Here is a 15,929-nt window from a genome sequence, read left to right on the forward strand (position 1 = left end):
TAGACCAGATTACACTACTGCGGGCCCCTTACCAGAGGGGGCATGTGCCCTCAATGCACCATATGTCACTACAGCGGGCTCTTACCAGAGGGGGCATGTTCCTTAAATGCACCAGATTACACTACTGCGGGCTCTTACCAGAAGAGGCATGTGCCCTAAATGCACCAGATTACACTACTGCGGGCTCGAACCACAGGGCGTATGTGTCCTGGATGCACCAGAATACATACTGTTGGCTGTTACCAGAGAGGGCATGTGCCCTATATGCAACCGTTTACACTACTGCAGGCTCTACCAGCGGCGACATGTGCCCTCAATGGATCAGATTACACTACTGCGGGCTCTTACCAGAGGGGGCATGTGCTCTTGATGCACCCGAGTACACTACTATGGACTCTTACCAGAGGGGGCATGTGCCCTGCATGCAACAGTTTATGCTACTGTGGTGTCTACCAGCGGGGGCATGTGCCCAAAAATGCACGAGATTACACTACTGCAGGCTCTCACCAGAGGAGGCATGTGCCTTCAATGCACCAGATTACACTACTGAGGGCTCTTACCAAATGGGGCATGTGCCATAAATGCACCTAATTAAACTACTGCGGGCTCTTACCAGAGAGGGCATGTGCCTTCAATGCACCAGATTACACTACTGCAGGCTCTACCAGCGGGGACATGTGCCCTCAATGGACCAGATTACACTACTGCAGGCTTTTACCAGAGGGGGCAAGTGCCTTCAATCACCAGATTACACTACTGCGGGCTCTTACCAGAGGGGGCATGTGCCCTCAATGTACCAGATTACACTACTGCAGGCTCTCACCAGAGGAGGCATGTGCCTTCAATGCACCAGATTCCACTACTGCGGGCTCTCACCAGATGAGGCATGTGCCTTCAATGCACCAGATTACACTACAGCGGGCTCTTACCAGAGAGGGCATGTGCCCTAAATGCACTAGATTACACGACTACGGACTCTTACCAGAGGGGGCATGTGCCCTCGATGCACCCGAGTACACTACTGCAGGCTCTTACCAGAGGGGGCAAGTGCCTTCAATGCACCAGATTACACTACTGCGGGCTCTTACCAGAGGGGGCATGTGTCCTCGATGCACCAGTTTACACTACTGCAGGCTCTTACCAGAGGGGGCAGGTGCCTTCAAAACACCAGATTACACTACTGCGGGCTCTTACCAGAGGGGGCATGTGTCCTCGATGCACCAGTTTACACTACTGCAGGCTCTTACCAGAGGGGGCACGTGCCTTCAAAACACCAGATTACACTACTGCGGGCTCTTACCAGAGGGGGCATGTGCCCTCGATGCACCTGTCCACTTGTAATCTGCTGCTGAGCCTGTGGCATGGATCCTTTCTCAAAGTTTTCTGGACCTCCTGCACCTGGGCGCATTATGCCAGGAAGGGCGACAGATCCAGTCTTCACCGTCTCAATGCGATTCTGGTGCTGCTGGAGAACCGTCGACCTATTGAGGAGCAAAGGAACAGTATGGACATCAGGCTCATAAACCACTGAAGCAAGAGAGTTGAATGCAAATGAAGAACAAATAATTACACTGAAGAAATGGGACCGCAAGGCCTCATGCCACCTTTGTGTCTTAATACAGAGGGGTCAAAGAAGACAACCCCCTCCACAATTGTGAAACTTTGGTAGAGTTCCAGGGCACAGAAGGAGAAACGTGTGGGTATGGCACTTAGGAACAAGAGACTGCAGAGTCTCCTTCACAAAGCACCGACGAGAACGCCAACATATTCCACTAACTACCACACACCCTCAAACTCCAGAAAACACATTTCAACTTCTGCTCATTAACACGCCACACAGGCTTGATGCCCTCTTCATTAGAGATACATGGTTCATGCCCAAATCTTCGCACAGCCTGAACGCCCTTCTCCCCACAGGCTACACCAACTATTGTATGGCCATGTACAGCGGAAGGGAGGAGGCCCCTCTGTCGTCCATAAGTCCTCCTGGTTCTGCACGCTAGGCAAGAAGCCAAGACTCCCTGGAGCTGCTGACCAGCATTTCCCACTCTCTGCAACTCCCATTGCCACATGACATCTCTTTTACAAGCCTCCCGGGCCGAACAAGCACTTCTGAGAATTCATTAGTGATGTCTTCACTACCCTGTCCATCCGAAATGCACACACCATTCACAAACTTCAATATAAACAAGAGACACCTGTGAGAAAGTGGCTCTGTATATACTGTTCCCGAATCGGTACAGGGTGTACAGAGTCCACAGACCCCAGAGGCTTGGCAGAGGCCAAAGTCAGATATAAACTTACTCTATAAAGTGGTAGCTTGGTCGAGCAGTAAGGCAGTACCAGAGGACAGTGTAAAGCATTTGTTGTACACACTCAGTCAGCAAATGGTCTCACACACTCAAGAACTGAACTCTAGACCAATGGTTTATATAAAAAAAATATATGTTAGTTTTATTTTAGAACCAACAATAGGTATTAAAATATACTTTCTCAGAATGAGATGCTTTATATAAATACTTGTGCAATATGCAATTGACTTTTGTAGAAAGTTACAAGTGGTTGCAATAGGCAACACAATTTTAAACACAATCATGCATTGAGTTCAATGGAAGTTTCAAGTTATTTGCAACAGATTACTTTTAGGATTACTTTTGGGATTCCAGGACTGGATCCTAGATTCAGTCCTGGGTCAGTACTTAGAATCAAGTGATAAAAGTCGACTTAGTTATTGTTATGATTTTTAGACAATATTTTGCTATTTTAAAAGTTGACACTTAGAAAATATTTCATAGAAAACAGTCAATGATTCCCTATGGAAGAAAATTCAAGTTGCAGGTATAGTATGTTCTTGTTACTTTTTGTAATCCAGTACTGGGTGCCTAGGCTCAGTACTGGGACCTTTATCCAAAACAGGTAAGTAATTACGTTTTCAGATATTATACGATTTTCAAGGAATATTTAAGGTTTGCAGAAATCGACACTTGGAAGAAATTTCACAGAAAAACAGTCAATGATTTCCTATGAAAGAAAATCGGGTTAATGGTAAGTACAGTTGTGAATATTTAATCAGTGCTGGGCACCAAGATCCAGCACTGGGAGCTCACCTAAGAGCAGGTGAGTATTTTCGTTTTCGTTACTCGGCTGATTTTTGGTGAATATTTTACGTCTTGAAAAGTCCACACTTAGAAGAGATTTCAGGACAAACCAGTCAATGTTACCCTATGGAGAAAATGTAGTTATCGGCTTTAAGGCAAGTACTCGACTGGCAGAGTTAAGGTTCTGGGCATAGACTCCGGGGTCTCCCAGGGTCAGGTAGGTACAGTTGTTACACCCTCAGCGGCACAGGGGCAGCCGGGTGCAGAGAGAGTTAGGCCCAATGTTATCCTATGGGAGGCAGAAGGGCCTTGGTTGGTGGCTGCTGACTAGCAGGCCACGCGGCTGTGGGAGCTGGGCTCCTGGTCACTTGCTCAGGGCAAATGGGGAAGTATATAGGAGTAGAGGTTACACTGCCAGGGCCACTTGGGTGGCTGGGTGCAGGGTGCTTTTGAGCCTTCGGGCGCTCAATTGATTTCAATGGGAAAGCTCTGGTTTAGAAAAAGACTGCAAGCTCGGAGACTTAGATTCTTCAGGTGCCATCACCACTTCGAGAAGTAAGTTGGGTAGTTGGAGGATAGGTAGGAACCCCGGAGTTGGGCACAGGGAGCCGCGGGTCGCCGGGTGCAGGGGGTGCCTTTTTGTGTCAGGAAATCTTACCCTCTGTTGATCGCGGTTGGGGTGGGGGAGGGGGCACCTGGTTCTGAGGCTGCAGGCGTCGTCAGGAGCGTCGAGGGAAGTCCTTGGGTGCCGGACTCGGGGTCACAGTCGCCGTGGGGTCGTCCTCGTGGTCTTTGTTCACTCCGGCACAGGCCAGGCTTGGCCGGTGCAGAGTGTGAAGGTTTCGTGGTTCCGGGCTGATGCCAGGGATTAGAAGCAGATTTTGAGTAGAGCCTCTACTCATGGGAGTCCCAGGTGCTTAGAGCCAAAAGGTAGCCAGGTCCTCCAGGGTTTGTGAGGTTGCTGGCCACAAGAGATGACTGGTTGGAGCAGGAGCAGGTTCGAGGGTCAATCAGGTGCCCAGGGCCTGTGTTCCTTCCCTAAAAACTGCCTAAAAGCCAAAACCCAAATTGGCAAACCCTGGCCACATGTCAGCCCCTGGTAAATGGTACCCTAGGTACCCAGGGCCTTGTGACCAGGGTAGGCCTCTAAGGGCTGCAGCACCCATTGTGCCACCCTTAGAGGCCCTGTACCCTTACACACACACACTGCCTTTGCAGGCTGAGTGTCTGGGTGCAGGACAAAAAGAAGAGTCGACATGGCACACATCTCTGTGTGCCATGCCCATCACCTACACTGCCAAGGCATATGTCAGCCACCCCTCTGGCTGGGTGCCTTATGCCCATGGCGTGGGCACAGGAGCAGGAGCCCTGTGCCCCTACAGTACCCAGATCCATTCCCGGGCACTGTAAGTGCAGTGCTGCCATTTAAGAGTACATGGTGCTGAGAGCTCGTCAAACACGAGCTCCACAGCACCATAATGGCAACACTGAAGACTGGGAAGTTTGGTATCAAACTTCTCAGCACATTAAACCCACACTGATGCCAGTGTGGGATTTAATGTACCAAGCACCCCAGAGGGCATCTTAGAGATGCCCCCTTACAACTAACCTACAATCCACGTCTGCTCTGAGGCTGCCCAGGCTGCCACACAGCAGACACGTTGCTGGACCCCTGGGTGGGAGAGCCCCTGCTCTCCCGGGCCTGCAACAATACACATCCTGGGTGAGGTGATAAATCTCCTCCCCCAGGATGAGCAAAAGGGAAGCTTCAAAGGCATGCCGCCTCTAGGCGTTTCCCCAGGCCACTGCAACCCCCCACTCTGGCGGGAAGCTTGGCCGGAAACCCCATACAAGGACAGGGGATGTGCCAGCCTGCCCACCCCACCCCTCAGGGGGGAGAGGCGAGGTGAAGCACATCTCCGGGCTCTCGCCATCTAGAAGATGGGAGGCCCTACCCTATCAGGATTAGGCTACTGCCCCCCTCCCACAGGAGAGAGGCAGGATAGGGGGTGTACCCACCCCAGGACAAGGACCCATTGGTCCCTGGCCTTCACCTACCTGTAACGCCCCTAAATCTAGTATTTAGGGGCACCCTGAACCTTCCTTCCCCAGATACCAGATTCGAAACTACAAGAAGAGCAAGAAGAACAAAGACCTGCCCTGCAGCTGCTGAAAAGAGGAAGACACCAACTGCTTTGGCCCCAGCCCTACCGGCCTGTCGACCCTCGAATCTGCTCCTGCTCCAGCGCGGCATCTCTTGTGGCCAGCAACCTCAGAAACCCCGGAGGACCTGGCTACCTTTGAACTCTGATTCCCTGGGACTCCCATGAGTAGAGGCTCTACTCAGAACCTACCTTTCACCCCTGGCAGCAGCCCGGTACCGCGATCCCAGCCCACTCTGCACCCGCCAAGCCTGGCCGGTGCCGGAGTGAACTAAACCCACGAGGACGACCCCGAGTCCGGCACCCAAGGACCCCCCCTCGACAATCCTGAAGAAGCCTGCAGCCTCAGAACAGAGTACCACCCCAACCGCGATCAACAGAGGGTAAGATTTCCAGACACCAAAAGGCACCCCGGCACCCGGCGCCCCACGGCCCTCTGTGTCCAATCCCTGGGTACCTACCTATCCTCCAACTACCCAACTTACCTCTCGAAGTGGTGGTGGCACCTGAAGAGTCCTCGTCCCAGAGCCTGCAGTCTTTTTCCAAACCGGAGATTTCCCATAGAAATCAATTGAGCGCCCGACGGCTCAAAAGCACCCTGCACCCAGCCGCCCGAGTGGCCCTGGCAGTGAAAACTCTACTCTAACCTACTTCCCCACTTGCCCTGAGTAAGTGACCAGGAGCCCAGCTCCCACAGCCGCGTGGCTTGCCAGACAGCACCCACCAACCAAGGCCCCCCCCCTATCCCTCATAGGATAACATTGGGCCTAACTCTCTCTGCACCCGGCCGCCCTGAAGCCGCTGAGGGTGAACCAACTGTACCTACCTGACACTGGGGGACCCCTGAGTCTATGCCCAGAACCTCAACTCTGCCAGTCGAGTACTTACCCTTAAACCGCAAACTCTATTTTCCTCATAGGGTAACATTGACTGGCTTTTTCCTGAAATTTCTTCTAAGTGTGGACTTTTCAAATCTTCAAATATTCACCAAAAATCAGCCGAGTACCAAAAACGAATTTACTCACCTGCTCTTAGGTGAGCTCCCAGTGCTGGATCTTGTTGCCCAGCGCTGACTCTGAAAAGTACCCACAACTATACTTACCTTTAACTCATTTTTCTTCCATAGGAAACCATTGACTGTTTTTGTCTGTGAAATTGTTGATTTCTGCAATTTCTAAATATTCTTCAAAAATCGTACAACATCTGAAAACGTAATTACTTACCTGTTTTGGATAAAGGTCCCAGTACTGAGTCTAGACACCCAGTACTGGATTACAAAAGTAACGATAACCTACTGTACCTGTAACCTACATTTCCTTCCATAGGGAATCATTGATGGTTTGCTCTGAAATATTTTCTAAGTGCTAACTTTTAAAATAGCTAAATATTAGTTAAAAATCATTACAGTACCAAAGTCGACTTTCAACAACTGATTCTGAGAACTGACCCAAGACTGGATCTAGGATCCAGGCCTGGAATTACAAAAGCAATCTAAAAAGTAATCTATTGCTATAATTTGAATTTATCATTGAGCTCAATGTATTGTGTTTAGAAATAGAGTTGCCTACTGCAACTACTTGTAACTGTTTACTAAAAAGTCTATTGCATATACAAAAGTATTTTTATGAAACATCTCCTGTCGAGAAAGTATATTTTAATTCCAAGTGTTGGTTCTAAAATAAAACAAGCATATATTTTTTATATACAAACCATTGGCCTAGAGTGCAGTTATTGAGTGTGTGGAACTATTTACTGACTGAGTGTGTACAACAAATGCTTTACACTGTCCTCTGGTACTACCTTACTGCTCGACCAAGCCACCACTTTAGAGAGTAAGATTATATCAAACTTTAACCTCTGTTAAACCCTTGGGGTCTGTGGACTCTGTACACCCTGTACCTATTAAGGAACAGTATATACAGAGCCACTTTCTCACATCGACCTTGTCCTCAACATCACCAACAATCAAAGCAAACCACCCACACCCCTCGACTAGAGCCATCACTGTTCTCCTCATGAGCATCCTAGCAACAAACCAAGGCCAACATAAAAAAGAAGACCAACCCTTCTGATCATTCAAAGACTTCTCTGAAAACAACCTCAAATTGCGTACTGTTGCGAACATTGACAAGGACTGGCTGCAGCCCACCACCGTTCAAAGCACTCCAGTATGCAGGCGACCTTGTAGCAGATGTGTGATCCATCCATCGGTATGTCCTTAAGATTGGCTTAGACATCACCCAAAAACAGGTACAACGCTTCCAGGAAGGGATGTCTTTGAATGCTTGAACTTGTATCTCACCCCATCAACTCCAGGTTCCACTGCCAACACTGTTCTAAACGTAAACAATTATTTGAAAACTATGTGAACATCCTCACCCCAACCACAACACACAAGTGCAAGCCCTAGCCTTCAGCACAGCGGTACTCTGATGACCCGTTGATACTGAAGTCCCCCAGTTCATCACATCAGCCAAACCAAAGAACTATACTAACACCATCTGACGCCACTGACAAGCAGAATGCTGTGTAAGACAATCATGCACTGCCTCTACCCGCTGGGGGACCCACTTGTTTCACCACACCACAGAAAAATGTAATGCCATCACCTCTTCTCCAGAGAAAAAATACAGAAGCTCCAACAGTACATCTACAAGACCAAGCCTGCCTCATCTCAAAGCAGCGATTCCGGTAAAATCCCGTAATGCCCATCTCTCCCAGAACTTGATATATTCAGCTCCCTCAGAGCCACGTCTTATTAAGAAGACGTCTTACCCTCACACTTCATTAAAGCTCTCTCTGGAGACACCGTCTTACTTCTACTCACCACTGTCAATGTCTTCCAGACTCGCGGCATCTTCTCAGCTCTCATGACAGGCCAGATCCTCCCACTCCTAAAGAAACCTACACTAAACCCTGATGATCTCACAAACTACCGGCCCATCATCCACCTAGCAATCATTGGAAAAATCATTGAAAAAGCAGTCTATGTTCAACTCAAAGAAGACTTCAATGTGATCTATCCCCTGCTGGACTACCAGCCTGGCTTCAGATCACGCTGCAGCAGAGAGACTGCTTTTTGACACACTGCAGATTACGCCCTTTTGACCACAGATGAAGATGACCCCGCTCTGAATATTGCCAAACATCTCAGCTGCCCGCGACACAGTAGGCCACTCAACCCTTATACGCACCCTGGCGTCTCGAATGAAATTCATTGGCAATGTCCTTCACTGCTTCAGCTCCTACCTTTACAAACAACACCAGTTTGTTCACATGAGCACCTCCATGTCACAAAAGATCCCCATCATCTGTCGAGAACCCCAGGGTTCTTTACTGTCTGCTGTCAGCTTCCACCTTTACATAGAGCCACTTGGTGTCCAACTCACAGATTACAGCAATAGGTTTCCCTACTAGGCCCTTGAAAGACGACTACTTCAAAGTCTCTTCTGCTGCAGACATCCAACCCCTCAAACACTGCTCGCACATCATCCAGACCTGGATGTCCAGCACCGGAAGCTCAACCCAACCGAGAAAGAATGCCTGCTATTTGCCAAGAAAAAACAAACAAGAAACAGTATATGCCTGGCTCAATGATGTGAACCTTCACAGCTTCAAGCCCCAACTTTCACGGAAGACCAAGTGTTTCGGACTCACCCTGGACACCAACATCAGCCTCAAGGAACACATTGCCCACAAAAAAAAAAACCACAAAAAAAAAACAAAGATGGCTTACGACTAATCTCTCTCTTCTAAATTCCCAGTGGCAACAGTGGGGATTTATTACAAGGAGTTGTTTGGTGCCAAACACTGCTTGTTTCAGTGAAGCCATCATGGTGCTGGGGAACTCGGGTTGTTGAATTCCCAGCCCATGTACTCTTCATGGCTTCCCGGCACTTACAATATTTAAGTATTGTAGGGGCATATATACTCAATCAGATATGCTCACACCTGTGGTATAGTGCATGCTGCCTTAGGGCTGTAAGGCCTGCTAGAGAGGGGGCTTACCTGTGCCTTCAGGCAGTGCTGGCATGGCACCCAGCCAGGGTGCCATGTAGACTTTGTAGTTTTTCTCCTCACAGGGCATGCAAGCTGCAAGGGAGTGGTATGGTCCCACTGAGGGGTCCCAAGGGATCCTCTTCAGCTCACAGGCCCTGGGTACTCTGGGTACCATTTACTAGGGACTGACAGGGGGCAGAAGTACCAATTGTGGATTTTTTTTAAAAGAACCAACGGCACAGGGGACCTGGATAGCAGGGGCACTCTGCACTACAGTCATAACTACATCAAAACTAGGCAAAAGGTGGGGGCTAAACATGTCAAAAGAGGCACTTTCTCACAATAACTGTAACCATAACTAACCATAAACAACCAGAACTAACCATAACTAACCATAACTAACCATAAACAACCAGAACTAACCATAAACTTAAAGTAACTGAACACAGGCTGCATCATTCTAACAGCTGAGACAGCTTCTGTTCTCCAACCACACGCCGCGAAAGACAACTGTAGGAAGCTGGCTCTGTATACACTGTACCAAAAGGAGGTATAGTGTGCACAGAGTCCAGTGGATCCCCAGAGGTATATATAGGAAGCTGGCTGTGTATATACTGTACCAAAAGGAGGTATAGTGTGCACAGAGTCCAGTGGATCCGAGAGGTATATATAGGAAGCTGGCTCTGCATATACAGTACCAAAAGGAGGTATAGTGTGCACAGAGTCCAGTGGATCCGAGAGGTATATATAGGAAGCTGGCTGTGTATATACTGTACCAAAAGGAGGTATAGTGTGCACAGAGTCTCGTGGATCCCCAGACGTGTATATATAGGAAGCTGGCTCTGTATATACTGTACCAAAAGGAGGTATAGTGTGCACAGAGTCCAGTGGATCCGAGAGGTATATATAGGAAGCTGGCTCTGCATATACAGTACCAAAAGGAGGTATAGTGTGCACAGAGTCCAGTGGATCCCCAGAGGTATATATAGGAAGCTGGCTCTGTATATACTGTACCAAAAGGAGGTATAGTGTGCACAGAGTCCAGTGGATCCCCAGAGGTATATATAGGAAGCTGGCTCTGCATATACAGTACCAAAAGAAGGTATAGTGTGCACAGAGGCCAGTGGATCCCAGAGGTATATATAGGAAGCTGGCTCAGCATATACAGTACCAAAAGGAGGTATAGTGTGCACAGATTCCAGTGGATCCCCAGAGGTATATATAGGAAGCTGGCTCTGTACATACTGTACCAAAAGAAGGTATAGTGTGCACAGAGGCCAGTGGATCCCAGAGGTGCATATAGGAAGCTGGCTCTGCATATACAGTACCAAAAGAAGGTATAGTGTGCACAGAGGCCAGTGGATCCCAGAGGTATATATAGGAAGCTGGCTCAGCATATACAGTACCAAAAGGAGGTATAGTGTGCACAGAGTCCAGTGGATCCCCAGAGGTATATATAGGAAGCTGGCTCTGTACATACTGTACCAAAAGGAGGTATAGTGTGCACAGAGGCCAGTGGATCCCAGAGGTATATATAGGAACCTGGCTCTGTATATACTGTACCAAAAGGAGGTATAGTGTGCACAGAGGCCAGTGGATCCGAGAGGTATATATAGGAAGCTGGCTCTGCATATACAGTACCAAAAGGAGGTATAGTGTGCACAGAGTCCAGTGGATCCGAGAGGTATATATAGGAAGCTGGCTCTGTATATACTGTACCAATAGGAGGTATAGTGTGCATAGAGTCCAGTGGATCCCAGAGGTATATATAGGAACCTGGCTCTGTATTGAATATGCTACTTACCAGTATGCATCTGTTCTTGGCATGTAGGGCTGCTGACATTCATATCTGTGCATAGATCGCCGCCTAGTGTTGGGTCCGGATGTTTGCACGTTGTTGTCCTGGAAGAGTCTTCGAAGTATCCTTGGATAGGTGACTCCTCCCCTGGACTACAGTGCGCATGGGCATCCTCTCCATCCTCAGATTGTTTTTCGCCATTGTGGCAGTGATGGAGTAGATACAGAAAGTGATGACCATGCTTGCAGTAATTCTGAGAGCTGCAGCTGCGACAGGCGCCGGGGAGGAGGGAGGGCGATATGAATGTCAGCAGCCCTACATGCCAAGAACAGATGCATACTGGTAAGTAGCATATTCAGTTCGAGGCATGTGGGCTGCTGAATTCATATCTGTGCATAGAATACATAGCAGTGCCCTCTATTGGCGGCGGCTACCCGTGCCAGCTGCAGCGGTCTGAAAAAGTGTTTTGAGAACAGCCTGTCCTACAGCTGCCTGCTGTTTTGACTGCACATCTACGCAATAGTGTTTTGTAAATGTGTGTGTAGTGGACCATGTGGCTGCTCTGCATATATCATGCAGGGGAATATTTCCTCGGAAGGCCATGGAAGCCCCCAACTTACGTGTTGAGTGGGCTCGTGGTGGAATAGTTAATGTGCGTTTTGCTTTTTGATAACAGATTTGAATACACTTAACTATCCATCTGGCTATCCCTGCTTTGGAGATGGCGTTACCTTTGTGGTGTGGGGCAAAGGCAACGAACAGTTGTTTTGTCTTCCTGAAGGGTTTAGTCCTATCGATGTAGTACATGAGGGCCCTCCGGACATCTAGTGTATGTAGTGCCCTTTCTGCAACAGTTTGTGGGTTTTGGAAGAAAACTGGCAGTTCAATAGTCTGATTCATGTGGAACTGCGATATTACTTTGGGCATGAATTTGGGGTTGGTACGTAGTACGACCCTGTTGGTGTGAACCTGTATAAATGGCTCTTGAACGGTTAGTGCCTGGAGTTCACTAACTCTTCTTAGGGAAGTGATCGCTACAAGGAAGGCCACTTTCCAGGTAAGGAATTGAATCTCGCATGAGTGTAGAGGTTCAAAGGGTGGACCCATCAGGCGTGTGAGGACCAAGTTGAGGTTCCACATTGGAGCCGGTGGGTGGCTTGGTGGAATGACTCGTTTGAGTCCTTCCAAGAATGCTTTGATGGCAGGCACTCTGAATAGAGAGAGGTGCTGCCTGGTTTGCAGATAGGCTGAGATTGCGGTCAAATGGACACGTATAGAGGTGTACGCCAGATTGCATCGATATAGGTGTAAGAGATAACAGATGATGTTTTGGATGGATGCGTCCAGCGGGTTGATGTCATTATTACCGCAACAAATGACGAACCTTTTCCATTTGGCTGCATAGCAAGCTCTGGTAGTGGGTCTCCTGGCCTCCTTGATGATGTCCATACAGTCAGGTGGCAGGTTGAGATAGCCAAACTCTAGGACTTCAGGAGCCAGATCGCCAGATTCAGCTGTTGCGGATCTGGGTGCTGAACCTCTCCATGGTTCTGCGTCAAATGCGCGGGTTTGATCCGCAGCCTTTGATGCGGCACCACGGAAAGTTCGAGGAAGGTGGTGTACCACGGCTGGCGTGCCCACGTGGGAGCAACTAGGACGAGTGTCAGGGAGTGTTGTCGGAGTTTGCGAGCCACCAGCGGTATCAATGGCGCTGGGGGAAAAGCGTACGCAAATCTGCCGGACCAGTTCATCCATATCGCATTGCCCTGCGACTGCGGATGTGGGAATCTGGCGGCGAAGCTTTGGCATTTTGCGTTTTCGCTTGTCGCGAATAGGTCTATCTCCGGATGACCCCACTGCTGGAAGTACGGTTGGAGTACTGATGGGTGTAACTCCCACTCGTGCATCTGGTGGCTGTGTCTGCTGAGCAGATCCGCCATCTGGTTGTCCTTGCCAGGGAGGTGTTCCGCCATGAGGAACATGTTCCTTTGAATGGCCCACTTCCACATGCTCTAAGCCAGATGAGACAACTGTGGAGAGTGTGTTCCTCCCTGTTTCTGTATGTAGTACATTGCGGTCATGTTGTCCGTCCGGATCAACACGACCTTGTTGCATAGATGTACTTTGAATGCCTTCATGGCTAGGAAGATTGCCATCAATTCCAAAAGGTTGATGTGCAACTTCTTTTGTTGTGTTGTCCATAGTCCTTGCACTGTGTAGTGGAGTACATGAGCTCCCCATCCCTGGAGAGACGCGTCCGCTGTCAGTACTATCTGTGGGACAGGCTCTTGGAATGGTCGGCCCTTGCAAAGGTTTTGTGGATTCCACCAATGCAGAGAGTTGTATGCCCGACCGCTCACCAACACTAGGTCCTTTAACTGTCCTTGAGCCTGATTCCACTGACGTGCTAGGCACTCCTGAAGTGGGCGCATATGTAATCTCGCGTGCGGGACTATGAAGATGCAGGAGGCCATCATGCCTATCAACTGCATAAACACTCGCGCTGGAAGTGAGTGATTGGGTTTGAACTTGGAGATCAGCAGTTGTATGCTGTTGATCCTCACTAAATTTGGCTGAGCTGTGGCCGCCAGAGTGTCTATAGTCGCACCTAGGTACTGTTGTACGTGTGCGGGCTGGAGATGGGACTTTGGATAATTTAGTGAGAATCCCAGACTGTGAAGAAGGTGAATGGTGCGGGACATGTGGCTTGCACATTGCTGGGCTGACTTCGCTTGAACGAGCCAGTCGTCTAGGTAGGGGTAGACGTGTATATGCTGCCTCCGTAGATGTGCTGCCACCGTAGCTAGGCACTTCGTGAAAACCCTGGGCGCTGTTGTCACGCCGAAGGGAAGGACTTTGAACTGATAGTGCTGCCCCTGATCAGTGAACCTGAGGTATTTTTTGTGTGAGGGGTGGATGGGTATGTGAAAGTACGCATCCTTGAGGTCCAGTGTGGCTAGGAAGTCTCCCTGCTTGAGAAGCGGAAGGACTTGCTGTAGAGTGAGCATGTGAAAGTGCTCTGAAAGAATGTACTGGTTCAGGGGTCTCAGGTCTAATATAGGTCTGAGCGACCCGTCCTTTTTTGGAATTAAGAAGTAGAGGGAGTACACTCCCGCACCCTGCTCGTGGATGGGTACGACCTCTATAGCGCTTTTTAGAAGCATACTTTGCACTTCTTGCTGTAAGAGCGTTAAGTGCTCTGAGGACATAGGACGGCTTCTTGGTGGTATTGTGGGTGGAGTGGAGGTTAACTCCAGACAGTAACCGTATTTTACAATATCTTTGACCCACCTGTCCGTGGTGATGGAATTCCACGTGGACAGGAACCTTTGTAGCCTTCCCCCGACAGGTGTTATGTGGTCGGGAGGAAGGGAGAGGGCGTCACTGCTTGTTCTTGGGGGAGGACCTGGTGTTGCCGTAGCCGCGTCCTCTGCCCTTTGTGCTGGAGCCACGATATCCACCTCGGGTGTTTTTATCATAGGTGGTCTGTGTATTGCCTTTGTTATATGTTTGTTGTGACCCCTGTCCTCTACCTGCTCCCTTGTTTCCGGGGCGACGAAAGGAGCCGCTCCGAAAGGACTGAGTTTGTAGGGCGCCCATGGACTTTGCAGTGTCCGTGTCCTTTTTTATCTTTTCGAGGGTGGTGTCAACCTCTGGCCCGAATAAATAGTCGGGGTTGACGGGCTGGTTCAGTATATTGTTTTGTACCTCAGGCTTGAATCCTGAGATCCGTAGCCAGGCATGTCGTCGCAGCATGACGCTTGTGTTTATGGCTCTGGCAGCCGTGTCTGCAGCATCTAGTGCGCATTTGATGGAAGCGTTCGTTAGTAGCTGTCCTTCTCTGATGAGCATTTCTGCGCCTTCCTTGAACTGGTCAGGGAGATGTTGGAATATTTGCTCCAGTGTGTCATAGTGCGCTCTATCATAGCGAGCAAGGAGCGCTTGAGTGTTGGCTATGCGCCATATGTTGGCAGCTTGGGCGGCAACTCGCTTGCCAGAGGTTTCTAACACCTTGGACTCTTTGTCCGGGGGAGGAGCGTCACCTGTCGTTTGCGAGTGTGCCCTCTTGCGTGCATTCGCTACGACGATGGAGTCGAGTGGTAATTGTCCTCTGATGTAAGTAGGATCCCCAGGTGCTGATCTGTATTTTTTATCAATCCTGGGGTTTATCACTCGTGCCCTGGTGGGTTCTTTGAAAATGTCCTTGGCTGGTTTGAGGACCCCCTTCAACATTGGCAGAGTCTTTACATGTCTTTCTGAGGATGCAAAGGTGTCCATTAGAAAGTCATCTTCGATGGTATCAGAGTGAAGCTGTACCCCATGGTTATTTGCAGCACGTTCGATAAGAGCGTTGAACGCCGCAGTATCCTCCGTAGGAGATGTTTTTGCCCCATAGAGTTGTTGGTCCTGTGCATCGAGAGGTGCACTGGAGTCTGCAGGGTCGCCCCAAGTTTGATCAGGGTCCTGCTGGTCATCAGGGTCCGTGTCTACATGGTAGGGGACTTGGTCATCCATGTAGTCCTCCAATGCATCCGTATCGGAGCGTGTGGGGGAGAACCGGTGTGGATCCTGGTAGGATGAATGGAAGGGTTCATAAAGGAGAGGTTCCGATTCTGCAGGCAACTTCCTTTTTAGTGGGATCCTGAAAGGGTCCAATGGCTGCTCCGAAGTTATCCTTCGGTCGTGGAGAATCATCCTGCCAGTGTCGGCGTCGATGATACGTGCCGGAGACGTCTCAGCAGGTGTGACCGTAGGTTGGGTGACCCGTGTCCTGAGTTGGAACATTTTTGGGATTGTCGACGGAGGCAAGCCGAAGGTAATGTTGGCCGGCACCGAAGAGGCTGCTGGAGCTCCGATCGAACCGGAACCCGA

At 49.4% G+C, this 15,929-nt stretch overlaps 1 protein-coding gene across 5 annotated transcripts in view; it reads right to left on the bottom strand.

The window, feature by feature from the left end:
* The window catches only part of TLN1 (talin 1), an 880,838-nt gene that overhangs the window by 575,856 nt on the left and 289,053 nt on the right, over window positions 1-15,929 (bottom strand). For all 5 annotated transcript variants that reach the window (XM_085627686.1, XM_085627681.1, XM_085627685.1 and 2 more), the window contains one exon: window positions 1,301-1,481. In XM_085627686.1, the coding sequence (XP_085483812.1) occupies window positions 1,301-1,481 (181 nt within the window). The remainder of the gene's footprint in view (window positions 1-1,300; window positions 1,482-15,929) is intronic.

This window comes from Triturus cristatus, chromosome 2_1 (genome assembly GCF_964204655.1).
Source record: "Triturus cristatus chromosome 2_1, aTriCri1.1, whole genome shotgun sequence".
Taxonomy (NCBI): domain Eukaryota; kingdom Metazoa; phylum Chordata; class Amphibia; order Caudata; family Salamandridae; genus Triturus; species Triturus cristatus.